The 27,670-nt window shown below is 39.0% G+C and overlaps 2 protein-coding genes across 5 annotated transcripts in view; one reads left to right on the forward strand and one right to left on the reverse strand.

Moving 5' to 3' along the window:
* The first annotated feature begins 357 nt into the window (after positions 1-357).
* On the forward strand, positions 358-6,605 carry LOC118735881. The gene is made up of 4 exons (XM_036465892.1): positions 358-2,134; positions 2,279-2,642; positions 2,716-2,896; positions 5,371-6,605. The coding sequence occupies exons 1-4, from the start codon at positions 2,051-2,053 to the stop codon at positions 6,110-6,112; spliced, it is 1,371 nt and encodes a 456-aa protein (XP_036321785.1). The 5' UTR covers positions 358-2,050; the 3' UTR covers positions 6,113-6,605.
* A 17,802-nt stretch (positions 6,606-24,407) lies between these two features.
* The window catches only part of LOC118735878 (probable phospholipid-transporting ATPase IIB), a 46,090-nt gene continuing 42,827 nt past the window's right edge, over positions 24,408-27,670 (reverse strand). For all 4 annotated transcript variants that reach the window (XM_036465882.1, XM_036465884.1, XM_036465886.1 and 1 more), the window contains exons 7-10: positions 27,225-27,599; positions 26,175-27,159; positions 26,024-26,097; positions 24,408-25,933 (exon numbers count right to left, since the gene is read on the reverse strand). In XM_036465882.1, coding sequence (XP_036321775.1) covers positions 25,800-25,933; positions 26,024-26,097; positions 26,175-27,159; positions 27,225-27,599 — 1,568 coding nt within the window. In that variant the 3' untranslated portion in view covers positions 24,408-25,799. The remainder of the gene's footprint in view (positions 25,934-26,023; positions 26,098-26,174; positions 27,160-27,224; positions 27,600-27,670) is intronic.

Raw genomic sequence — 27,670 nt, forward strand, 5'->3', positions numbered from 1 at the left:
AATATGTACTTTGATACAACGCGTTGCAACGTGGCCCCATAACTACTTTAGTTACGTATACGGCACGTGGCAGTGCTACTGTTCTAGTTGAATGCCATATTTTTTCCCTTCCTCTAATCAATATTTTCATTTTTTCATTTTTTCCTCTCTTGCAGTTACGTCCAGCGCTCAACTGATATCACAGCGACAGCGAAAGAGTAACACAATCAACCAAAACAAAAGCGAAAAAATTGAACGCAATTCCTCTAGCGAAAGAAGAGCGAAAAGCAAATCCAGTTATAAATCGCAAAAGAAAATCAAAAAAAATATATATATATAAAATAAGTATAATCCTCACCAAGCATTTTAATCAGTTAAAACGCCTCCATATAAACACATACCCATCCATCACCACACCATCACATTGGATTACGCGCAGCTTTACTTTCGTCCAGAGCCAACTAGTGGCCCCATACCGCAGCAGTATCAACAGTACCAGAAGTACCAACAGTACCAGAAGTATCAGAATCAGCCGTACCAGCAGAAGTATCAACAGTATCAGCAGTTGCCACAACATTACAACTACAACAACTACAACTACAATCACAACTATAATATCAGCAGTTCACGTTCCACACCGACCCATTCGCCCGCACCCTCATACACACATCTTCATCAACATTCACATCATCAACAGCATCATTTACAGCAACAAGAACAACTCATACAACAACATCAAATACAGCAATTGCATAAACTACAACAACTACAACAGCTGCAGCAGCAGCAGCAACATCAACAACAGCAGCAGCACCTTCCGTGCAACTACTACTCGGCGCCGCCGCCGCCACCAACAAACCCCAGTTCGGACCATCACACGCCGAGCCACCACAGCTCGACCTACAGCACTTACGGCTCTTACGGTTCTTACGGCGGCGCATATCTCGGCACAAGTGGCAGTGACAGCGGCGTAGGCGGTCTCACGCCCATCGGACGGAACTATCGTTGGTACCACTCGAGTGGCAGTGGTGGCAGCGGCAGTATCAGCGGGAGCATTGGCAGCAACTATCTCACTGCTGGCTCCCTTAGCGCGACCTACGGACGCACCTCCCCAGCGGCATCCATTCAGGCGCGTCCTTTGCTCGCGTCCGCGACATCGACTGCGCCCAGCAGCACTGGTGGTTGTGGCAGCGCATACGGTCTGGGACTTGGCCTGGGACTCGGCCTCGATCTCGACACCAGTGACTACGAATACGAACGAGCGTCGCTACACTCTGGCGCTTACGCTTACAAATCGTCGTCTTCGCGACGTGGCAGCAGCCTTGCTGCCGACTACTTGTTGGACGTTGCAGCACATTGCAGCGTACCATCGCCGGCACTCGAACTCGAACCGGATACTGATCTTGAACTCGATCTCGACCTCGATCTCGACGTGGGCGTCGGCGTCGGTGTTGACGTTAGCGACGTTGACGACGACATTGGCCTCGACATTGGCTTGGGCCTTAACGTCGAGGATCTTGAAGATCTTGATATCCCGGTGCCAGAACCGGAACCAGAAACAGAAGCGGACGTACACGACGAACTTGTACGCGCGCTCGAACTCGAACTCGATTGGGGGCTCGAATTCAACACCAACCTTAATCTCGTCGAGCTCAACAACGCCGATTACGTCGGATACGACGACATCGACATCGACATTGACACAGAAGCCGAGCCGATACTCTCGCCTGTGCTCAATCGATCGTTACGTCCATTTACCTATCCGGCGGTTACTATCACTGCACCGGAAAATAGTATTGCGAGCGGGTCACCAATACCAGCGGCGACTCCGCCACCAACACCAACGGATTTCCTCTATCCACAGTTGTCCGTGCACAGCAACAAAACGTCACCACAACAGCAACCGCAGCAGCAACCGCCGCAGCAACAACAACAACAATACCAGCACCAACCACAACACTACCACCGCCAGCAACAAACAACGACGACGCGTCTACCGCAGCACGACGACAGTTGCGAAGAGTTCAATCACTTCACCGACGATCCGACGTCGTGCGTCGGCCAAAAAAGAATGATGGTTAGCCGACTGTGGAACAGTTGCTTCCCCAAATTCACGCCGGAGCATGTGCACCGGCACAATTTTTACCTATGCCAGGTAAGCTATCTGTTCTCTCCCTAACTACAAACTTTCCTTGGTCATAAAATCTTTAAAGATTCCAAACCAAATGTGAACAATGCTCGAATAACTCAAAGTCGATATTTATCTTAGTTAACGCTCTCGTTTCTTCTTTTCCTTTAGTGGCAGCGCAACACTCAAGTGCGCATCGTCTATCTTTTCTACCGCTGGCTAACGGCAATTACCTGCTTAGCGGCGCTTGTCTGCTCACTACTCGACATCGGGCGCACCGAAGAGCATTTCGAAAACCACTATGCGAAGTGGTGGATCTACCTGACACATTGGGGTCTGCTCTTTTGCACGGTGCAAGCATGGCTAGCGGCGTGGATTGTTACGCAGGGCATGATGGTTGAACGTGAAGACTTTGAGGTTGTGCGTCAAGCGCGAAAGAGTCGCCTACATCACATATACTGGGTGCTATACACATGTGCGACTGTGTATTCGTTCATCATCACGATGGTTTATTGGTTGCTGGTGCATGACCCAGGTAAGATAGCGGGAATTGTGAAGAGATTTTGGAAGTGGAAAATAATATTTTGCCTTTTATTTTTTTTTTTTAGAAATTCACAAAATAGACGCTTTAAATATAATGGTGCATGTGTTCAATTCGGTGATTATGCTAATCGATTTAGCTATTGTCGGACATCCGATCAAATTGAGTCATGTCTACTTTACGACCGGCATCGGCTTGGCCTATGGCATATTTACGGGCATTTATTTCTTGGCTGGTGGCACCGATAGGTAAGTACAGATTGTTGTTGATTTTATAATTTTATTCACTTCACTGAAATATGGTAAATACTTATTGTTAATACAGACATAGCACCCTTTTTGGTATTTTTATATGACCACTACAAATCATTGGAGCACTGGTTTTTATTGGATTTTTATTTGTAATTAAATGCATTTTGAATGCATTTGCAAATATTAATATTTAAGATTACTTGATTCAGTTTCAGTTTCCTTGCTTAGTTCTATTATTTCTTTTGGTTACTTCTAACACTAACACTTTGTATCCTTCATTATCATTCTGAGCTCGCCATAATTGAGCCGCACACTCAAGACACTTAGCGGTTTTTGTTAGTAGGACCATTGTCTTGTATAGAATCGACGCGTAGCCAAATTCTTTTTTCGTGCAGATTGTTAAACCGTTTCCGTCCCCACCTTTGCCTGCAACGCCCGCCAAACAATTAGCCGTCCTCGCATTATTACAGCCCAATAAGAACATTCGTGATATATAGTAGAAATATCCATTCTACTCGTATAATGTGTCGTATTGGGTTATTAGATCAACCATACAAAAACTGTCATTTAGATTCCCCTAAGGGTTTTGAAATGCCTTCGGTTTAGTCTCTGTTAACCCTGTAGTGCTACTATTTCTGCTCTGCCCTGCCGAACTCCGGACATTGGTAGTGTTTGCGTGTGATGCTGCCGAAATTGGAGCTCGGTGCCTGCTGTTCATATATTTTTTGTCCACTTTTCAGCCAGCGTGCTGGCTTGTCCTTTGAATGTCCCGCTCCTCTGCTCTGCATGTAGGTGTTTCTGCTCTTCTTTGGCTGTTTCCGCAAGGTATAGTAGCGGCTACATCCTCGTGGATGCGATTCTATGTTGGCCATCCTCGTGGCTTCTGCTCCTCAATTTTTTTAGTTCAGTATGCACTAACACGTTTCGCAGATACCTCAGCGTCGACGATGTTTGGTTACTTCGTACAATTACTTCAAGTCGTTAGGACGGGAAGCCAACTGATGTAGTCCCATGTACTGTAAAAGGTCGGTACATTTCAAGAAAATAGCTTGACGCATCTCCTCAGATAGTGCTTAAAGGCAGACGCTGGTCTGTTGGAAAGCACTGGGTAAAAGTAGCAATCAGAATATAATTGGCGAGTCTCTGCACCTCGCAAGGCTCAGTATATCAGGCGCCATCGGAAGCGCCCACAAGAAGAACTGTTCATGATATTTTACTTGAAGCCACTACAAGTATTCGTAACAGGCACGGCCGCAAAAGGGACCCTTCGACTAAGGGCACCAAAATTGTGAAAGCAGACCACTTACGGGCACACAGATGTTTTAAAACTGATTACCTTACGTCAAAATGGGATTTAAGTTTTCGAACTCCCGTACTTTTTCCAACTAGGGAAGATTGGAAATGTGACCCACTGCCAGTAAATGAGGGTATTTCCATCTACACCGATGGCTCAAGGATGTAAAAGGGAGTCAGCTCGGGTCTATACTCCAAGGACCTACAGATATGGCAATCACATCGCCTATCTGATAACCGCAGTGTCTTTCAGGCGAAGATCTTTGGCACAGAGAAGGCGGTTGCCTTATATGATATAGTAAGTCTATGCCAGGGAACGTCACTATGCTCGTTGACATTGAAAACGTTAAGTTCCGGGGTAATAAAGTCAAAAGTGGTTTGGAAATGTCGTGCATCGCTGACTTCACTGAGACACGTCTAAAAACCCTCTTCTGCTGCGTTTCTGGAGATAAAATTATCGAGGTGGGGGAAGATGCAGAATCGATTCACCACTTCTTATTCAGTTCCCAGCTCTCCAGATGCGGCAACTCAGGCATTTGGGATGACGCTTTTTCAATAGTTTGGGGGAGATGGAAGTGGAAATATCGGAGCTCCACAGCGTCATCCCAGATAGTATATAGCTTTTCGGACACTATGGAATAAGTTCGGTTAGAAAAAATTGCTATCTGCATTCTTGTGTGTGTGTTTGCTTCTTTGATATACTTATTCATATAAAAATATTGATTTTCAAGAATTCCATACACCATCTCTACGAAAAGTTGTTTTTTCCCATATAAAATAAATGGAAAACCTTGAGCGCTTTGACCGACCTCTAAATATTTTTTGATTTCAAAATAAAAAGTAGCGGTAAATTTTTTTCGATATGGAACTATCCTAGCGGATGAGAGCATTAAAATTCCGACTTTATTTTGGACGACCTTAGTGTACATACGAGTATTTAAAAAAAAAACCTTAAGTTTGTGAAATTTTGTTTGTGAAATTTTAAGTTAATTTTATAAAGTGAAACTTTCATTTCATTTCCTGCACGCTAGCATTTTGTTTTATTTTGCACGCCACTGTTGCATGGATACATTTTGCACAACACGATTAAATCAGCACCCTCACCGTTATTGGCATATCCACAACATTGCAAAAAAAAAAACAAATTTCTGAGAAATCCAACAAATTATTATTTGCAGAAAAAACAATGTCTACATCTATCCCATGCTGGATTGGACCAAACCGGGCAAGGCCATCATTGTCACGGTGTGTGCCATCATATTCGTCTTTGTGGTGCACTTCTGTTGCTATCTCCTCTACCGTACGCGCGTCTGGCTCTTCACTAAGCTCTGCATACGTGGCGCGCACAACCGCGATGGCGACATGGGCGAAGGGCTGCACGACGAATCGACGGCGCGTCTAGGTGGCGGCACTTCACAGGAGTATTCACATCAGCAACAGTATCCGATACTGCATTCGGAGCAACCGCGCACCTCCACACACCACCACCATCAGCATACGCAGCGTCAGCAACACCAACAGCAACAGCAACAGCAACAGCAGCAGCATCCTCAAAGTCAGTCTGGCGGAAATGTACAAACTGTAGACATGATGAGCGGCGGTGGCGGTGGTGTCAGCGCCACGCAACATACAACGCCGTCTTATTATCCGCAATACTCTGGGTACCAGCAACAGCCGGTGGTGGCGGGTGTCAATGTTGGTGTACTCAGCGCTGGTGGCTACTATCAATCGGAAAATAATAATAAAAATAAACAGCAGCAACAACAACAACAGCAGCAACAGCAGCAGTCGCAGCAACAACAAAAACATTCCTCAACAACAACTGCCGCATCCGGTTTAACTCGCACCGTGGCCCATTTAGATGCGGCACAGCGTGAACAATTCCTAAATCCAAACAAGATTGTGGAATATAAAATGTAAAGGCGTTGTACCCGGCACCGATATACGTTCCACTTGTCCATGAAATTCTTGGAGAAACACTGTGACCAATGTCAGGCGGCCAAGCGACGCGCCGATGCGGAAGTGCATGCCAAAGCGCAGGCACAAGCGGCGGCGGAAGCGGCAGCCGAGGCGGCAGAAATAGCAGCGGCCGCAGCATTAGAAGCAGCTGCCAAAGTCAAATCAGAATGCGCGAAATGTTGTTGAGCGCTGAATGCGCGAGGCAAAAGTTGAATCGGTGCAGCATTCGATGAAAGCAGCCCGATTGGTCAGTGTTGGCAGCGCTGGCTGGCGTCACAGTGTAAGCGACGTTATAATGAGCTCTCGTTGTTGTTGTTTAGGATTAATTTTAAGGGGTTGGCGGACAGAGTGGTTGAACGATCGGTGGCTTCGTTATGTTGGTGTCGGGTATAGACGTTGGTTTGCCTGGCAGATGGTACAAGCGAACATAGGCGCTAAGCTTGAAATTGAAAAATGATGAAAGGAAAATGGAAAATTTTATAAGAATCTAACTAAATGCGGTATGGGGCCTAAGGTGGGGTTGAATAAGTTTTATAATCAAAAAAACCAAAAAAAAAAAATCGTACAAGTTAGTGTTAGTATTAGCGAAGCAGAATTGTTAGCGCGGGAGAGCAGATGTTTGGAGACTCGCTTTTGATGTGTTCCTTTAGATGTTGCTTTCTAAGTTTAAAAAATTTCTTTTATTTTTTTCATCTATGCTAAGTGAGAAAATGGTATCGGAGCTATTTAATGGTGATGCATACATATGTATGTGTAATTTGCTTTCTTTGTAAACGTGTATAAATTTTTACTAAGATTTTTGTTAGTGCTTTCATAAATTGAATGTTTAGAATTATTTTAGAAAATTTGTACATTTAATAAAAAACTGGGTTATAATAAAACAAAAATGGGTTGTTATAAAATAATGGGTTATAAAAAAGTAAAAATTGTCTATAAAATTTTAGTATTCAAAGTTTTCATTGAGAAATGCTCACTTTTAGAATATTTTCAATATTTTTCTTAAATAATTTTCCTTTAAATGCAAAAACTAGTTTAAATACATCCTAATTAAGCGTAGAAAAAATTTACTACAATTTTAGAGTATTTTTTTTAAAGAAAATTCATATCCCAGGAAAAATTATCTTACCTATTTACATAAAATCTATTTTTAACCGACTGCAAAAAAGTCGGAATCTTTCTTTTATGTACGTTACCGGATAACTTTGGGCCACGTGAATAGTTTTCGATAATTCGTTTAAAATCAAAGGAGAGGTGGTATGTCTCTCAATTGTTTATCTCATTAGAGCATGAAGAAACTAGTGGCAATCCCAAGTTTTTATATGAGCATTGAAGTCGGTTTTTTTGTGCTTAAAAATTACTTGTTTTTCAAACGATTCCCATTTAAAACAAAAAATAATATAAATTTCGTATTCATTTTTTTTTTTTTTTTAATTTCCAACTTTTAAATAAAACAATAGTATGTATTAATTTTTTTTTAGACAAAGTTCAAAGTTTTCTTAAAAACTTAATTTTTTACTATTAACCGTTACTATTCGAATAGAGTAAAAAAAAAAAATTAATACTAAAATTTTAGTAATAAAAATATTTGGTTGGGTTGGTTTGTTGGGTTATTTATTTATTAATTTTAAAGTAATTTCCCCTTCCCCTTGAGTTCATGTCCAATATCTGCACTCACAGTATATGTATGTATGTACATCATTGATAATATCGGTGCAGGATATATGTATAGTATATACATACATGCATACATATAGAAAATGAAGAACAATAAAAGATATGCACTAAGTATGTATGCAACTAGTGTGAGTAGAAAAGCGTGGAAACGTAGTAGAAAGGCCTTTAAAATCCAACAAATGTAAAATGATTAGCGCTTCAATGTATGTATGTATATTTAGGAATATGTAGGGTGCAAACCAGAAATTGGAATAGAAATTAACAAACAGAAAATAAAGTAAATGTTGTCTAGAAGACACCAAACAGCAAACAAAAAAAAAAAACAAACTACCACAAATACAATAGAATATGTGAATATCAAAACTTATACATACATGTACAATATTAAATACTACATAAATGTGTACAAACGTGTATGTGTGCATGTTCATGGAAAGCTAAAAAGCCGATTATTTTTTACTTGGCTTATAGTTGAGCACTCCTACGCATACACTTTAGGACATACATACATATGTATGTACACTCTGGGATGAGATAAAAAAATAAATTGTACGAAACAAAAGTAAAAAATAGTTAATAAAAAACAACATCAATTACTAAACATACATATTTACATGTAGTACATACATATAAAACCCAAATATGCTTAGCATGTAAATTGCAATGTCATAATAATAAAAAAAAAAAAACGCATAGCATTTGTTATAAAAAGTGAAAAACAAAAACTACTAAATTTAATTTAGGTACAATTTAGTGTTAAAAAATAAATAAATAAATGCGTACTAGCATGCACTAGTACGAGCAAAAAACACACCAAAAAACGTATTGAAATGGGTTAGCATTGTGGTAGTGACTAGCTGTAAGTAAATAAAAAAAAATAAATGTATTACATATACCTACTTACATATACAAATATTTACTCTGCATATTTAAAGAGTTTTCAAGGAAATAGTAAAATTAAATTGAATGTAAAATATTTTAAGAAAATATGCAGCAGTTATGTGAGCAAAATTGATTTAAAAAATTTCACATTTAAAAAGTGTCCCATGAACGCGCTCATCAAAAGAAAAAAAAAAAACGAAAACAAGAAACATAAACAGGAAAAGCTCTCTTGGTTAAAACAGATGTATATCATTTGCATAACAACAAATAAAATATCAACAAAGTATACATACATACATACATACAATGAAGTATATTTCAAAATATCATTACGTACAGTATGCGGCCGAAAAAATAAATCAATTTAAAATACATACATACATACCTACATAATATGTAATAATAAGGCAAAAGCAATATTTGTAAAACTCGTCAAGAACATGTGTTAAATGTGTATCACTAGCGATGATAAAGAATCACATAAAATACAGTTAATAGCACAACATTTCAAAATACATACATACAGTCAGATACATATTTAAAACAGTGAATTATAAAAAAAAAGACATTCTATAAACCGTTAAATTTAAATAAAAATGGAAATCCAAAGTTCACAATACAGCAATGCCATGAGAAAATTAAGCGCATTTTTATTAACCCTTCCATAACTCACTGAAAAAAAAAAAATATGTTATACCTCGCATGCTCAAAAAGGTGCGCTGCATATTGCTCACACGTGCAAGAACTGCGCAAGAAAACCTATACAATTAGTTAAACCGTTGTTTTATCCACCATTGATCTGCAAAATTTAAGAAAAAAAAAATCGAGTTCCCGCTTTAACCCTCTAGTAGGCAGAACCGCCTCCAGACGGTCGTTAACTAAACACCTTTTTAGTGCACCTATAATAATTTTTTTCTATATTCGTAAGGCACGATCTTTAGACAAAAATCGTACCCTTACGGCAAAGTAAATTTTAATCCGTTATGTCAATCCGTTTTATTTTAATCGGCAGTTGAATTACAGATTTTGAAAACACGGTTAAAATTAATTATTTCATGCTATTTAGTAATTTCGTGATTAAAGAAATTTTTTCTTTTGAAAAATTTTTTGATATAAAAAAATTCGGTGGATTTCGTTGTTAAAAGCACCGTATTTTAATATAAGTTTTATAATTATGTCACCATTCGAAATGGAGAAAATTGCTTTCGAACACAGACCGTCTACAGACCGGCTTGCCGACATATAAAACCCCAGTTTTGCATTTTTGACCGTCTGCAGACGGCATTGCCGGTTCGTAGGTCAACATTGTGTAAGAGAAAGCTGAAAATATGTGTAAGTATATCGGCGAGCCCGTCTCCAGACGGTCTTGGTTTTTCTTCCCTGTAGGAAAAAGTTACTGTCACAGATCGAAATGGACATCAGTTTTGGATTTCTCGTGCTAAAATCACCCATTCCTGAATTTTTCAACTCATAAAAAAATTGGCCTACTAGAGGGTTAATCCACTTTATCCAGTTGAAAACTTGGTTACTTCACGCGCTTCTTTCAAATATTTCACGCACCTATTTGATTTAAAAAGAAAGATGAACATAATTTTTTTAATAAATTAATGAACCGAATGCCAAAAAAGAAAATATCTCGGCATGGATCGATTAATCGATCTCCAATTAATCGATTTAAAAAGTACAGCTTAAGTAAGTCTATAATTTAAAAAGAAGAGTTTCTATACCTTATTAGAACTTTGGTTCTTCTCCTGATTAATTTTTCAAGAAACTAATCGTTTAAAAATAGACTTGGTTTAATCGTTCTGCGATTTAATCGATTGCAAAATTACATCGCTGATTGAAAGCCATTCATGCAATCGCGTAGCGTTCGACAAAATGTGTTTTATTATTGTATAATTTAACAAAAAAAAAAAAAAAAAAAAAAAAAAATTTGAAAATAATCGATCCTGAAGGCCTGGAAAAATCGAGGTTTGATTTGATCACATTAAATAAACGCGATTTTTTGTTTCGATTAATGTATCAAATCGCAATAGAAAAATCGATCGTTCGAGACGAAAAGGAAGCCCTCGATCAATCGATTTTCGATTTAAACGATTCAAAAACGGCATCTCTAGTACATATTGAAGCACTGAGTTCCAATCTAGCGCCGCTCTGTCTGCATATTATATTCACATCATTTAATAATTGAACAGCTTTCATTTACTTTTCCGTAGCTATGATCGATTTGTCTTGAAAATAACACTTAATAAACTGTTTTTAAAAATGTCAAGCTGCATTTGATTAAGTTTTTATGGAAACAAAAAAAAAAAAATGCATTGCACACGCAAAGAAAATGTGTTCATTCATGTTTAAGTATTAGAATTACCAAAACTGCTTTTTTATAATGTTCAAAAACACGTTAACGAACTAATTTTCACTGCATAAAAGCTACTTATTTAAATGAGAAAATTTTCGAAAGCTAAGTGAAATTTTAATTAAACTACTTGAGCATTATGGGAAAATGTATTATCTCACACGCCCTTATATTTCGTGCACCTTAAAGATATTCAATACAACTTAAAAACAAGTTTGCAAATTAAAAACAGATATTTTAAGCAACAGTTACAGTTAGTGAAAAGAAACAGTTATTAACTTTCCAGTAAATAAAAAATTTAAAATTTTTTCATTTCAAATTGTACAGAAGTGAGGAAATAATTATAAAATAATAGTATTATATAAAAATAAAAACTTTATATAGACTGATTACAAGTTTACACAGCAAATAATTAACACAGAAAGAGTAAAACAAAAACAATAAAATAAAGCGCATAAAGCAACTAAATGAGAATATTTTATAAATGTATAAATAATGAAATAAATTAAAAACAAACTCTACTCATAATTTGGAAATTTAATAAAAGCTTGTGTTTAGTGAATTAAAATGTATTTCAAACGGCTCCATAGCTTTCAAATACACTGTAAAAAATTAGCACATTAAAGCAGATTACATGCCACTGAAAAATTTGTTTATAAATTAAATTACGCCGATTATAGATCCCACAAGCTTAACCACAAGTTTAACCTAAGCCAAAACTTTTTCCTCACTGGTAATCTCAAACATTAGGGTAACCTCATTAAAGTGGAAAAGGCTTCGAATGTGCTTGTCATACATTTGAGCGTGCCACCTTATAAGCAAACCCTGAGGCTAAAGTATTTTTGTAAGGCAATTTCGAAGAATATTTTTTTTTTATCGAACCTACAAACAGTGCAAATTTTGTACACCTACGTTGGGCCATAACATTTTTTTGGAATGGATTGGAATAATCAAAACACTTCCTTAGCAAAAGTTTAATTGTTTTTTGGTGACCTTTAATTTATTGACATAAGGGTGGTAGGTTAGTTTAAAATGCGCGGCCAAAAAAAAAGATTTTTTTTTTTTTCAATATGATTGTAAAAATACTTTAGATTCGAAGGCGTACATGGAACTTTTTTTCTAGTACGGTCTAACGTACATACTTTCGAGATTTATAGTTTTTCAATTTTAAAGGCACCTCTGCTTACTTTATTTATTTATTTATTTTTTTTTAATTTACCACAAAGGCTCACATATCAACAATTAAACATGTATGTAATATATATGTATATCTTTAAAAAAAAAAATTGTTACATAAAATCAAATAATAAACAAAATAATTCACAAATTCTAAAGCAAAAGAAAAAATTTACCTCACAAAAAGTCAGCAAAGCCATTTAACATTTCACTGCATAACAAAAAGAAATACAATTTAAAAAGGAAGCTAGGAAAAAATAGACATTATCCCGAAGAAAAAATATATACCATTCAAATGTACATATACATGTACATACATAAAGTATAACTAAATAGTAAGGTTTGTATAATCGAGAAATAGTGAAACAATAGTTTATGCAACGGCAGGATAATTACCTACATACATATGTATGTAGGTAGAGATGGGAATTCATGCAATCATAATTCGTACGAAAACATACATACATACATACAAAACCAATATTTATAGCGTATAGAATGAGAATAGCTTTAAAAAGTTAGCAAGAAAAATAGAATAATAATGAGAAATTAATTAGAAAGAAATATCGTCGGTCCACTTTGTTTCAAACAAGTTTTGTTAAAAACCTGGATATAAGTGGTGTACACTTCATTTTTGTTCGAAACCTTGGGTCGTATTCATAAAGAAAAGCATATGCTTATATATATGAATTAGCTATTCGAATCTCGGCACCATACTCTAATTACCCTACCTATTTTGAGACCAAAATTCCCTTTTTATCTAGATCCAGCTCACTCAATTTAGAAGGCTAAATAAATTCAATGAGATTATTTTAATCAGTTTTATAGTAAAACTTTTATTAGACCATCAAAAATGGCGTGCCTGGAAATCCCAGCGTCCCAGTATCATAAGCGGGACAACGTTATGCTTACGAGTTATGGAAATCGCTGACGTACTTAAGCCAGCGTATCAACCGAGTGGCGCGGCTGATGTAGCCTCTACATCGTAATTGGTTGAGGTGAGCGAAGTAGCTAGCGAGCAGCTATCGATAGATGTACTTATTAGGACAAAAACCAAGGAGATAAAACTACTGATGACCAAGTGGCAAGTGCACACGATTCCAGGTTACCAAACTCCATATCGAAAGCTTTAATGTAATGACCATGAGCGATGAAGAGGGAATGTCCATTGAACTTATCTCAACACCAGAAACCGAGTATATTAATAATGGACTGAAAGACGCTGTGGGTATATCCAAGCCAATGAACGACATTCGATTTTTTTTTTTTTTTTTACTCAGAAGGTACTGAACTATATGTATAAGGCTATTTGTATCAGTCAACCTGGCTTAAACCATTTGTGCTTTTTAGCTTCAGTCATGATGGTTACTCAATGATGGTGGCAAGCTGGCTGAGAGATGTTTTGGCTCCTAAAATCGCAAAGTTTGTTATACAGTGGTGGAAAAATAAATAGGGACACGATATTTTAAAAAAATGTTTCCTATTTTTCTTTCGTTTATTTAATATTTATAATTTTTTTTTATAAAATTATAGCTCATTATCTAACCAAAACCATACAAATTCATATTTCAAAATATGCCCAAAAAGTATTAAAATTCTGCAAAATTGCATCTAGATTTTTCACTTTTTAATCAGATTTTTTAGAATTTGTTTGAATATGTAATTTTATAGTCCATTAAATTTTAATCGAATGAGGTGTAAGTTTTAAGTTGTCAAAAAATCGCGTTAATTTCTGGCATTTTTTTTTTTAATGTTTTTCTTGCATACAAAGTATGTTCGAAATTTTTTTTTGTGTGGAAAAAGTGCGTAATACATTCAGAATAAAAATTATCAAAAATCAATGCGATTTTTTAAGGAACTTCAAACTTGCCCTTTACTAAAATTTAATGGGCTATAAAACTGCGTTCTCAAAATATTCTAAAAAATCTGATTAAAAAGTTGAAAATTTAGATGAAATTTTGCAGAATTTTTATAATTTTTGCACAAAGTTTGCAATATGAATTTATATGGTTTTTGTTAGATAATGAGCTATACTTTTATATAATAATAATAATAATAAATATCAAATAAGCAAAAGAAAAATAGTTAAAACGTCGTGTCCCTATTTATTTTTCCACTCACTCACCATTCATAAAAAATAGCTGCTGTTTTTCCATCGGGAATATTAAATTTATTATATTTTAATGGCCTTATTCATAAAAAACAAAGTAGCTTTATAAAAGATTTATAAATTCAAAAATGTATGAAAACGTCAATTTGTAAAGCTCTTTAAACCTACTTTATTTTTTATGAATAAGGCCATATGACTACCGCAAAAATATTTCGAAAAAAATATTAAGATTTACTTGTGCTGGACCTATTTGAAATTATCTCCAAAAATCGAGTTTTTTTTTATAAATAAAAATAGTTTTTAAAAATTTTTTTTTTTCCAAAAAAATCAAAGAAAGAGTTTAGGCTTAAGGGATCTGCATAAAATTGTTTAAACATTTTGTAAACGTAATCTAAATAATGAGATTTTTAGTGGGATTTTCAAATTGGTCCAGTTCACGTTATTCTTAATAACTTTCCGAAATATTTTGGCGGATTCTTAAAATATAATAATTTGTAAAATTCCGTTGAAAAAGTGCAATATTTTTTCGCGGTGAACCCTAATGTGCATATTTAGATGTTTTTTGATAGGAATATAATAAATATCAATAAACCAAATAGTTTTTCAAGTAGTGATGGCGTGTAAACCTAAACTCAGCTAGCTTATAATTCATGGTCCATTCATCTTCCTCGGAATCCTTAAGTTCGTTCGAGTGGAATTCGAATTATGACCACCTTCGAGCTAGGAAACAATCAGCGGTTTTTGCAATAAATTTGTTTTTTCATTAACTCCTTACAAAAATCTATTGATTCTCTTGAATTTGAAATATTTTCAATACAGTGTAAAATCAAATATAATTTTAAGAAAGCATGAAGTAAAAAAATAGCTAATATACAGAAAAATCAAATAGAACAGTACAACCAAATAAAAGAATAAACCGAAAAAGAGATAGCATAGAAAAAAAAAATAAACAAACCGCAAAAAATAACACATAATATTAAAACTCATAACCATAGCATTTAGCACGGAAATATTTAATTCATACTTAAAATTTGACAAATATAAAATGGGAAATATATGAAAAAAAAAACTATAGACCATATAACTAGAACAATTTAAATAAAAATAACTATAATTTAAAGAAGAAATCCAAGTGAAGTGTTTTGCATATTAAACCACTAAAAACAACAACCAAAAGCTGAAAATAAATATTTATAAATACTAAAGTATAAAAATAATAATAAATATAAGCGCATTGAAGTGCGCACACAAAAACCAAATGCATGTTTATAACATAAAAAATTAAATAAAGTTAAAAAAAAAATATAAAATAAGAGTGTTATTTATAATTGCTCACTAGTCTAATTAAAACTACAAAAATTCATGACAACACATATAAGTTAAAAAGAACTTACTATTTAGTATCAATCGAACGTAGAAATCCAGAAATTATTCACACCAACCAGCCAAACTCTAACTAAAGGAAAAATATATATAAAAACCCAATTAACGGTTTAACATTAAATACAATTTGAAATCATTTAGGTACCCGTACATAGCAAAAACACCAAAAAAAAAACATAGTAAATTTTTAAATTAGTAAATTATTTTGAAAACTTAACCCAAAAAATGTACTTGTTGCTACACTGATTCAAAACTATTTGAATATTTCAACTGTTGTTTATACATAGCGTATCGTAAAGAGAATTTATAAACAAACAAAAAAAATAAATAAAAAAATATGGGAACAAGTTAGTGCGCATAGTAAATCTTCAGAAAGGATTAAAAAGAAATTATTTACGATTGCTGATGTATGTATGCGTTGATGCATAAGTTGATAAATAAAATAGTAATAGAAGTAAGCAGGCGAGTCAAACATGGACAACTAAATACCTAAACTCCGATTACCAGAAACGAACAACAGAGAAAAAAAAATTTAAACACAACTAGTTTAGAAGTAAAATAAAATTGAAATAAAAAGTGAGAACAAAATATATTAAACAACAATTTTTTATTGCCTTCTATTTAAATTATTTTTCTGGTTAATGTGAAACAGAAATAGAGAAAAAACTTGTTTGAGTGTTGCTTTAGCCAGACATCGAACCTTGGTCCTACCGCGTGGAAATACGCACATCTAACTCGACTACAGCGTCCGCCAAGAAACTATTTTCATAAGACTATTGTTAAAAATTTATCATTGATAAAAATTTAACAATAGATCGATAAAAATCTCGGTAACGTAATACGCAAGCACAAATGTGGGGGAAAAGAATCTCTCCACTAGAAAAATTTTAATGGAATATGTTTAATTGAATATGTACATAATACATTTTTTTGTCGACTAAAATTGGACCTGGGGCCTATTTCACAAAAGTGACTGGTGCGACAATTGTCGATTTTTTTTTATAAAATATTACTGCCAGAATTGTTGGCGACATTTTTTCCGTTTCATATACGCTTGTAGGAAACTGTGAACATTTTTGGAAAACGACAGTGATATTATGGACTATTGGCGACAATTGTGCTGACAATTGTCACTGTGACAAAATTGTTGTGACAATAGCGACAAAACCAAATAGCTCCGTTGGGAAGCTTTCACAGGAGAGTTTTGCAAATTTACTTATATGGTATTTGCGCGCATATCATCACTTTTCAATAATTTGAATTTTTCTTAACCAGTTCTTGCCAGCTACTGTCGGAATTCGACCGGCTCTCTAGTGTTTTTAAATAATTTATTTGAATTACAGTTTAATGCTGACAATTTCTCAATAAATAAACCATGTTTTTTATGAAAACTTTTTGATAATTAGACAAATTACACAAGCCTGAAGCATTTTCCAACCAATTTTGAAACCTCAAAAACACTCCTGGTATATGCAGTAACAAAGACCACGAAGTAAACCCAAATGTGGTCCAAAAATGTATGAGAAAATGTAAAGTCGGAATTTTTATGCTCTCACCCTCTAGGATTCTTTTATACCTAAAAAAGTATACACCTGTTTTTTTTATATTTTGAAATCAAAAAATATTTCTATGTGTTTTTATGTGGGAAATCACAACTTTTCGTAGAAATGGTATAGAATTCTCAAAAATCAATGTTTTTCGATCGATCAATTGGATCAATTGGATTCAATTGGGTATTGTTATTGAATGTCTCCTGAAGAAAACCAGAACTTTCTGATTAATTTTCAAGAATTCTATATCATTTCTACGAAAACTTGTTTTTTCTCCATATAAAAATTCATGGAAAACTTTGAGCGCTTTGAGCGACCTCTAAAAATTTTTTGATTACAAAATAACAAAATGGGGGTATACTTTTTTTCGAAATAGTACAATCCTAGGGGGTGAGAGCATTATAATTCCGACTTTACTACCCTACTGGGCACACTCCAAAAGTGAAACTTCCATCGACTCATTTCTAGTTCGCTTCATATTGCAGAAATTTTTGCCGTCGAAGTGAATGCCTAATTCTAGCCTGACTTCCTTCGTCCAGGTGTTGAAGAGGGTCGCCGTTGATTACGTTGGGGAGATTGTTACGGTCCTTGCAGTGAAGAAACAAGAAAGGCTGGAGTGATATCCATCTCCGTCTTCAGTTTCGCTTTCTTATTTTCCTTCGTATTCGTAGTCGTCTTCGTATTCTTTCTGGCATTCGTATTCGTTTTTGTATTCGTAGTTGTCTTTGTCTTTGTATTGGCCTTTACAGTCGTCTTCAAATTCGTTTTGGTCTTCGCCTTTATCGTCGCATTCGTCTTCGAATTCTCCCCCGTATTCGTTTTTGCCGTCGTATTCTGCTGCGTCGTCGAATTTGTCCGCATTAACTGTGGCCGAAATTGTCTTCGTATTTGTGATCGTATTCGTCTTCTTCCTTATATTCGTGGTCATCTTTAGTTGGTCTCCATATTCGTGTTCGCTTACGTATTAAGCAAATAAAAAGCAAAAAACCAAGCAACGTTTAAACTGTAAAAACTCTCGTCATCTATTTAGAGAAACCACACCGCTTCAGTGGAAAAATTCGAACAGGGGTCCGAAGTGCATCCTGCTGGGATGAAGCGGGCTGCAGCAGTAGTGAAAAACCATGCGGAACTTACGCTCACTTACGTGAACGTCGGTTGGTGTCGGTAGGGCTGTGAACTTCCGGGAAGCCTTTCCAATCAGCTTTTGAAGAGTTGACATAGGTCCGGGAATTCGCGACGCAAAGCAAAGTGGGCAGGTTTATCAAACGAGATGACTATGAGCAGATGGTCTGATGCTAAGGTCAGCATAGGCCGCCATGATATGCTGTTTATCAGACCAGCGCTGACAATTGTTAGGTCTGGCGAGCTGCAGCAGCTGCCCATAATCTTGGTGGGTGGTCGTTCAATGTGCAGAATGTCGAATTGTCTATCTGCTCAGACAAGTGTGCCCATACGTTCATTAGACAGGCTTGAGCTCGACATCGCCTGACCGGATAGCAATACCCTGAAATTTAGGATGGTATCCCTGCGGTCGATGTTTTCTTCGATAAGACGATACTGCACGGTGTGGTGCGTGATGGACGCTAGGCCCGATCTCGACGGTGCACATTGTATACGGCGCAATTCAACAAAGTTGAATTGCTGTGCAGCTTCGTCTCTGGGACCGCAGCTATTAATATTCCATGCCGGCCCATGAAGACGGTTATCTCCTCGGTCTTGCTCTGAAGTCCGTTACAGTTAAATTGTACCACCTTTGTGTGCCTTGGGAGACCGATTGTGAAGTGGGGTGTGAGTGAGTTGTATTGCCTGCCGGCCCCCTGTTGTGTGTGCTGCTGAGGATGGTGCTGCCTTGTGGTGGTGGTGGGCGGCGTCGCGGCGAAGTTTGCGACTGGGCAGCACAGCATGCGGCCACAAAGTCACTCGTCCAATCCCGTGTTTTGCAGAGTCCAGAACATGCCCTAAAGTGGCACCAGCCAAGGCAGGAGTTGCACTTGCCTGACGTCACATGACGATATATTCTGGGCCGACAAACCGAGCAGATTGTTGGAGGGACTTGGAGTTGCCGGCGGCGGTGTGTAGGTGGAGGTGATGTAGTGTTTGTGTGCGTGTTCACTGTTTTGTTGTGTTGGGGTGTAGGTGTGTTAGTGTCATGCTGCTCGGGCGAGTGGCGGTTTGCCGTGGAGGCGGTCCGGTTCGCGCAGCATGGGGCACGAACGAAGTGGTCCACTGCCGGTGCGTTCTAAAGCCCGAGAAGTTGCGTAGGTGACTCCACCCGTCGCATGTGTTGCACCTGACCGAGGTGGAGTTTGCATGTAATCGTCTCTGGCATACGCAACAGGTGTATATTTCTGGCCCTGGGTTTGACTCTATGCCAGCCCTGAGCAGAAGAGTTCGGATCAGATGTAGCCCCATAATTGAACAGCGTTTGATGCATTGCATTTCGCAGACCTAAACGGGGTTAGATCGCCCCCCTTGGTCGGGTAAAACTCGAGTCATTCCGGTACGTAGAAGAAGCGGCTATCGTGGGAGGTCGCGTTCCTCTCTTTCAAAGAACATAACAGATTTTGTCCATACTCTTAGTGTGGGGCTGTTGGAGGTTGAAGACAGCCAACTTAACTACAATTTGACGAGACATTGTTAAAGCAAAGCCACGCAGTGGCACGTTGGTTATAGTCGATGGATGCAGAGATCTGGCAAACCTTAGAGCAATAGAAACCTTAGCCGCTCGGCAACTCCCACAAGAAACCAAAAACAGCTCAGGCTGTGTATGCCGAAGACGATTACACCACAACTCCACCTCAGTCAAGTGTAATGCCTGCGAGGGGTGGAGTCACCTCAGGGTCTGCTCGGGACTACGGACACACAGACAGTGGACCACGTCTTACGTGGCCCCCTGTTGCTCAAACAGAGCAGCCTCCACGGCAAACGATAGTCCGCCCGTGCAGCCCCACACACTCACACAGCAACCACACACAGTCGCCACTACACAACAACATAATAACACCACAGACCGTACCATAGCCACCACAGACCACATAACACACACAACTGCACCACCACCCACACGCCGCCGCCAACAACTCCTGGTTCCCCCTACAATCTGCACGGTATGTCAGACCAGAATATTCCGTAATGTGACATCAGTCAAGTGCAACACCTGCCTTGGCTGGTGCCACTTTAGGGCATGTTCAGGTCTGCGTACCACGCGAGATTGGACGGGGAATTTCGAGGGCCCGTGTTGCGCTGCTCGGTCGCAGACGTCAATTGCGACGCCCCCCACCACCACCACAGGGCGGCAATCACCTCAGCAGCACACACAGCCAACGGCGGCAAGAACATACACCTCACTCACACCCCACATCACGACACGTCTCCCGAACCACATGAAGCTCCTCCAATTCAACTGTAACGGGCTACAGAGCAAGATTGAGGAGATAACCGTCTTCATGTGTCGGCATGGTATATTAATAGCTGCGGTCCAAGAGACGAAGCTGCACAGCAATTCAACTTTGTTGAATTGCGCCGGGTGCAACGTGCACCGTCGAGATCGCGAGCGAGATAATGGTGGTGGCTTAGCGTTCATCACGCACCACACCGTGCAGTATCGTCTTATCGAAGCAGACATCGACCGCAGGGATACCACCCTAGAATGTCAGGGCATCGCTATCCGGTCAGGCGATGTCGAGCTCGAAATATTTAACATATACATACCCCCTGTCACCTGCTGCCCGGCAGGATATCACCCTGATATAGGTGCGCTCCTCAGAGGTGAAAACCGTATGGTAGTAGGTGACTTTAATGCGCACCACGATCTTTGGCACTCAAGCCTGTCAAACGATCGTAGGGGAACAGGCTTGGCTGAGCAGATAGACGATTTGACATTCTGCACAATGAACGACGACGCACCCACCAGGATTATGGGTAACTGCAGTAGCTCGCTAGACATCACAATAGTCAGCGCTGGTCTGATAAACAGCATAACGTGGCGACCTATGCTGACTCTAACATCAGACCATCTACCCATAGTCATCTCGATTGATAAACCAACCGACTTTGCCTCCGCCAAACACCGGACCTATATCAACTTTTCCAAAGCTGATTGGAAAGGTTACGCGGGGTTTACTGAAAACACCTTCGCAGCGCTCCCCACACCAACCGACGTCCATCTCGGTGAACGTAAGTTCCGCAGGACTATCACTGCTGCTGCAGCTCGCTTCATACCGGCAGGACGTATATCGGACCCACGTCCAAACTTCCCTGCCGAAGCGGCTGTTCTAGCTGATGAGCGTGATAGCATTCGTCAGGCCGATCCCGGAGATCCCCGTATCAGGGATCTCAACGCGGAGATTCGGCAACTTGTAAACGTACATAAGCGGAAGAAGTGGGAGGAGCACCTGAAGACTTGTAATTTCACCTCTGGTGTGAGCAAGCTTTGGTCAACCGTGAGGTCATTGTCTAATCCGACGAAGCACGACGACAGAGTCGAAATTTCCTTCGGGGACCATGCTTCGTCGGACCCGGAGCGATGCGCGAGCTATTTTAGCCGGCAGTTCATACTGCATCCTCCGGTAGACAAAGCCAAGCGTCGAGTGACCAGAAGGCTGCACAAACTGCCAACAAATTGTGCCCCCCTTGCTTTCACTTGCGGTGAAGTTCAGGTGGCCATCGGGAAGGCGAAAGCCTCCAAAGCCATGGGTCCCGACGGAATATGCATGCTGATGCTGAAAAATTTGGGTCCTGCGGGGGTAGCGTACCTAACGGAGGTCCTCAACCTGTCAATGGCCACTCTCATCATCCCAGACATCTGGAAGGTGGGGAGAGTGGTCCCACTGCTCAAACCGGGGAAACCCGCCAACAAAGGAGATTCGTATCGTCCGATTACACTCCTTTCACCGGTAGCGAAGACACTCGAGGCCTTGCTACTCCCGTACTTCACAAACCACCTGACCCCAGCGAAGCATCAGCATGGTTTCCGTAAAGTGCACAGTACAACAACAGCACTTTACGCCATAAACACTCAGATAACTCGTGGCCTTAACCGCAACCGTCCCTGTGAGAGAACGATTCTAGTAGCGTTGGACTTGTCAAAGGCGTTTGACACCGTCTGCCATTCCACGCTGCTAGAAGATATAGAGGCCTCCTCTCTCCCACAGAGGCTCAAACGGTGGTCGGCAAATTATCTGAGTGGTCGACATTCGTCGGTAACATTTAGAGACAAAACGAGTAAGCAGCGAAAAATAAAACAGGGGGTTCCTCAGGGTGGTGTCCTTTCCCCGCTACTGTTTAACTTTTATATTTCAAAGCTCCCTCAACCACCAGAGAGAGTCTCGATTGTCTCCTATGCCGACGACTGCTTGATCATGGTGACTGGGAATGGAAATGATGACCTGTGTTTGAAAGTAAACGGCTATCTCTCCGAACTTTCTCGCTTCTTCACTGCAAAGTGTCTAGCCCTCTCCCCTACGAAGTCCTCCGCGAGCCTGTTCACAACCTGGACGAAGGAGGTCAGGCTACCGCTGGGGATTCACGTCGATGACACACCAATTCCGACGGTGAATAACCCCAAAATACTCGGAGTAACATTCGACAGCCTGCTCTCCTTCTCTGCGCACTCAACCGCTATTGTCAATAAAGTACAGAGCCGCAACAAGGTCCTCAAGTCGCTAGCCGGCAGTACTTGGGGCAAAGACAAAGAAACGTTGCTGGCAACATACAAGGCAATAGGCCGGCCGGTTTTGAACTACGCAGCGCCAGTGTGGTCGCCAGGGACTAGTAGGACGCAGTGGACGAAGCTACAGACGGTACAAAATACGGCACTTAGGACAGCGACGGGATGCCTCCTGATGTCGCCAGAACACCACTTGCACGGCGAGGCGCAAATGCTCCCAGTTAAGGAGCACAACATAATGCTCTGCAAGCAGTTCCTGATCGGGAGCCACAGAAGTGGCCACCCAAACAGACAGCTGCTTGCAGAGGAGCCCTCGCCTAGGCACGTCAGGAGGCATCTATATGAACTGACGGATGAAGTCCAGAGGTTCATTAAGCAACCTCTGGGACCCGACAGCGTACAGACAGGCCCTGAACGGCATTCACAGGGACTCAGTCTCGAGTTATGTAGACTCTAGACCTGTGAATGCCGTTCTAGGCATACCACCCCCGGACATTGACGAGACAGAGCTTCATCTGCCTCGGGAGACACGCACTACACTCGCTCAACTTCGCTCCGGCTACTGCAGCAGGTTAAACTCCTACTTGAGTAGGCTGAATGAGGATGTGCCGAACGAATGTCCGGCATGCGGAGAGACCCCACATGACTCGAACCATCTCTTCGCATGCCCGGAAAACCCGACAACCCTAACGGCCTTGTCCCTGTGGACAGATGCTTCCTAGGGTTGCCGTTAGTGGAACTTGACGACAACGACTGAGATACCAACCGATCTGGGCGGGGTTGTTGTAGCCGCTACAACAACAACAACAGCTCAGGCAGCGGTGCTCTATACTTAACTTCTGCAGTGCCAGGTTTGACCATCATCGTTGTACCGACAGTCGGGTCTACGTAACCGGAACGACCCGGATCTATATCAAACCAAAGACTTTCACTCCAGCTGATTCTCCAAAAACTTTTTAGGTAATTTTTATGCTATTACAACAACCATCGTTGACATCTGACCAGCTTGGTGAAATGAGCCGGGCAAGAGAAGATACGCACACACAACTTCATAAAAACCAGACGTAGTTTATAAATAAAAAAAAGTGTTTGTTTAAATTTTTTATTTATTAGGTTTTTTTTTTATTCACTTTAACCTATATTTGAAAATAGTTTCTGACTCATATCAATTACTGTTCATTTTAGCAACTAAAAATAGTTTTGTTTTTATATATTAACTATCTTAGAAAATCTAATGCTTGATTTTTTAGTATGTTTTATCTTAAGGTGTGTCTTATTTTATTTTCGCACTTTAATAACTTGTCATTAGGGTTGAATATTTTTATGCACGATTGTGTTAAAAAATGCATATCAATGGATACGAATACATACTTATGTATGCATTAATTTTTGTATGTTATGACATGATTTGCATTTCATAAGATTAACTTAAATACTTTTCTTCTTTTATTTATCTTCAAAATCCTGTTCAAATTTAAAGAAAAAAATGATTTTTATAAGAGTTTTAGTTATTTATTTTATAAAATTTTATATTATCCCTCTTTTCTTTTATTTAAAGCAAATGTCCAATAGAATATTTTTTATTTTAACTCCACAAATAAGATTACGGTCACAAATTAAACTTGTACATAAATCACTTATTAAAAATGCAAGTTTACGGATTTATGTCCATGTACATATATGTATATCAATTTTTTGATATTGAAAATTGCGACTATCTTTTGATTCTTAAAGAACCCCATCCACGACCATGCGACACATCTATAAACTGGCTTAACAACTTTCGTTTTAGAGTAGTTTGCAACACACACCAGCGCTTCTTTGAGCGTTTTTTTTTTTTGTTTGTTTGTATACGCGAGTGTGTGTGCTTATAATAAAAGTACTCAAATGTTTTATTGTTTCATATCAACTTTTCCCTATCTTTTTTTTTAATTTTTCTTTCTACTTTTCTTAATCACTGCAACTAACCTAGTTCCTTTACTAAATCAATATTTTCTTGTTTTAACATTGATTAGAAAATAGTTGACGCACTCTTTATTAGCCAGTCGTCGTTCGTCTCTACACAATTATGCCAATGTCATATTAAATACTTTTATTATAATTTATTTTTAGTTTTAAAAAGTCACCTACGACGTACATACGTTACCAACTAACAACACAGTCTGTTTTATCTGTACTCACAAATTCTGCGAAATTTTTTCAAATTTTAATTTAAAGAGATAAAGAGTACACTCATTTGGCCTTCTAGTGGTTTTCGCGAAATATAAGCGACTCGGAAGTTTTTTACAATTTTTGTTATTATTTTTTTTTTTGTTAAAATAATTATACAACGTATTTAACAGTAATAAAAGTTTCGTTGAATTTTTGAGGGAAGCGGGGTGCTCAAGAATAATAGCTATAATTCATGACGATAATAATAATAAAAAAAATTATTTGTATACAAAAATTAACGTGCTAATGCTTATTTTTTATTTATTTAAATATACTTTAATTAACAAAATGAATTGCTGCTGAAAACCAAAAGTCAAAATCTTCGTCACAAAACCGAATATATTAATACATATAGCAGGAAAATATCAGAAATCGGTTGAGATGTGCTAAGCAGAATACCAGCTTTTCAATTAACCTTTTCAACCAGACATTCTTTGTTTTCCTTAAATAATATTTTGACTCTTCAAATGCATTTAATAATATTTATGGTATATAAAATATCGCTAAAACCTAAAAGGCAAACGTGTCAACTTAACGCTTAGCTTACTTATTGTTACATAACAAAAAAAGAAAACTCTGAACAAAAATATGTACTTGGGGAAAAGTATGAAAAAGGGAGTATGTTGGTGCTCAACGATTTATGAAAGTTTCAAATATGATGGCGGTGAGCACTTCTTGCGTAAGAACTTTATAATATACAATGGTAAACAAGAAACAAGCGTGATGATGGAGACCTTCCAGAGGAAATCGTACGACCAGATGAACTCCCAATCTGTGCGCGTGACGGAGAAAGAAAAAGACATAGAAAATTAAAAAAAAAAATAAAAATAATAACAATAATCTTAATGTAGTCATAACTTACCGAAATATTCGTGCAACACAGCCAACGATATCAAGTAGAGGGCCAAGCTGAAGAGCTCAGCTAACACCATGAGACTGAAAAGCGAAATTTCGATAAAACATTTGAAAACAATGCTGACGTGCTGCGCAGTTAATTATCACTTTGTACTTACCGATGCCATGTGCGCACCGTCAACGCCACCATTATCAACTCAGTCATAATGAGCGCCGAGAAGCTAATCGCCACAATATGTATGAATTCATCTTCGAACAGTATAAGCGCGCCATACATTATCACACCGCCCTGATATATACTGATTAGCACCCAGATGAAGAAGGTTTTGTAGCTCAAACTACGTCCTTTCGATAGATCTTTGTACAATTCCGGATAGGTTACTGCTGTAGTCGAAGTTATATCCTGATCAAGCACCAGCGAGAATACGGGAAACATTGTGTATAGCGTCGAATAGCCAACCATGAGAAAACCTTGATACAACGCCACTGAGCTGAGATAGAAGACAGCGGAGAATACAGCTTGTAGTGTAGTTATGATTAGACCGCGATGTATGACAAATTGTGAGAGCGCCGCCGAACGCTTGTACGAACGCCGTCCATGCACCAGCAATAGTTTGGCAATATGTGAAAATTGTGGTATGCTAAAATCGCCAGCGAGTGAAGCTTGCCGCCCCTCACGGCCTTCAATACCTACACCAGCATCGGCCTGTTGTATCATGCTTACATCGTTACCGCCATCGCCAACTGCGCACGTACGCTTGCCCGTGTGATGTTGTATCAGCTGCACCACTTGGGCCTTCTGCGTTGGACTGCAACGACAACACACCACTGCCGGACTAGCGGTGGCAAGCTCGAGGAATTCTGGTCTATAGTATTGTAGACACACCTCAAGAGATTCACCCGAAATAACCAGTGCGTGACCCTGTTTGCGACGGAAGTTATTTAGCTCCACATGCGCCTCTGTGCGTGTCGTCACCGAGCGCAGCACATGTAGGCCTTGATTGCGACCGATTAGCTGTGAGGATTTTGCAATACAGCAGGCGGTCTCGAGCTTGTCACCCGTCAACATCCATACGCGCACGCCAGCGTTACGTAGCAGTTCGAGTGTTGGACGCACGCCTTCCTGCAGCCGGTCCTCAACGCCTGTATGTAAAAAAAAAGGAATTTATAGGGGTGATTTTGAAAAGTACTTATGCAGGTTTATTCACCTGTTAAGCAGAGTAACTCCATCTCGCGCTCCAAAGACTCAATCACGGCGGCCACTTTGGCTACGCGATCACTTACGCTGAGGCGTGCGGCGGTAATGCGAGTTTCGAAGTCATTATATTGCTCTTCGGAGAGCACTTTCTTGGCCACAACCAAAGTCCGCAGTCCCTCACGCGCCATATTGCCAGACTCTTCGCTCAGCCAGTCGTTGTACTGCACAATGGAGGACATGACCACGTCGGCACCTTTGAGATAGAATGTAATTTCACCGGAGCCGGAAGCGCGCACAATAATACCCATGCGTTTGCTTTCGCTGGTGAAGGGGAATACCTGAAGAATTTGGTATTGCAGTAGGCCATCTTGTGGTTCACCCTTGGCTGAGAAGATGAAGTGGGAAATATTTATATACTTATGTTTTATTAATCATAAAATAGAATGTAAAAAATTT

This window comes from Rhagoletis pomonella, unplaced genomic scaffold (assembly GCF_013731165.1).
Source record: "Rhagoletis pomonella isolate Grant_MI unplaced genomic scaffold, Rhpom_1.0 Rhpom_scaffold_00003, whole genome shotgun sequence".
In the NCBI taxonomy this organism is placed as follows: domain Eukaryota; kingdom Metazoa; phylum Arthropoda; class Insecta; order Diptera; family Tephritidae; genus Rhagoletis; species Rhagoletis pomonella.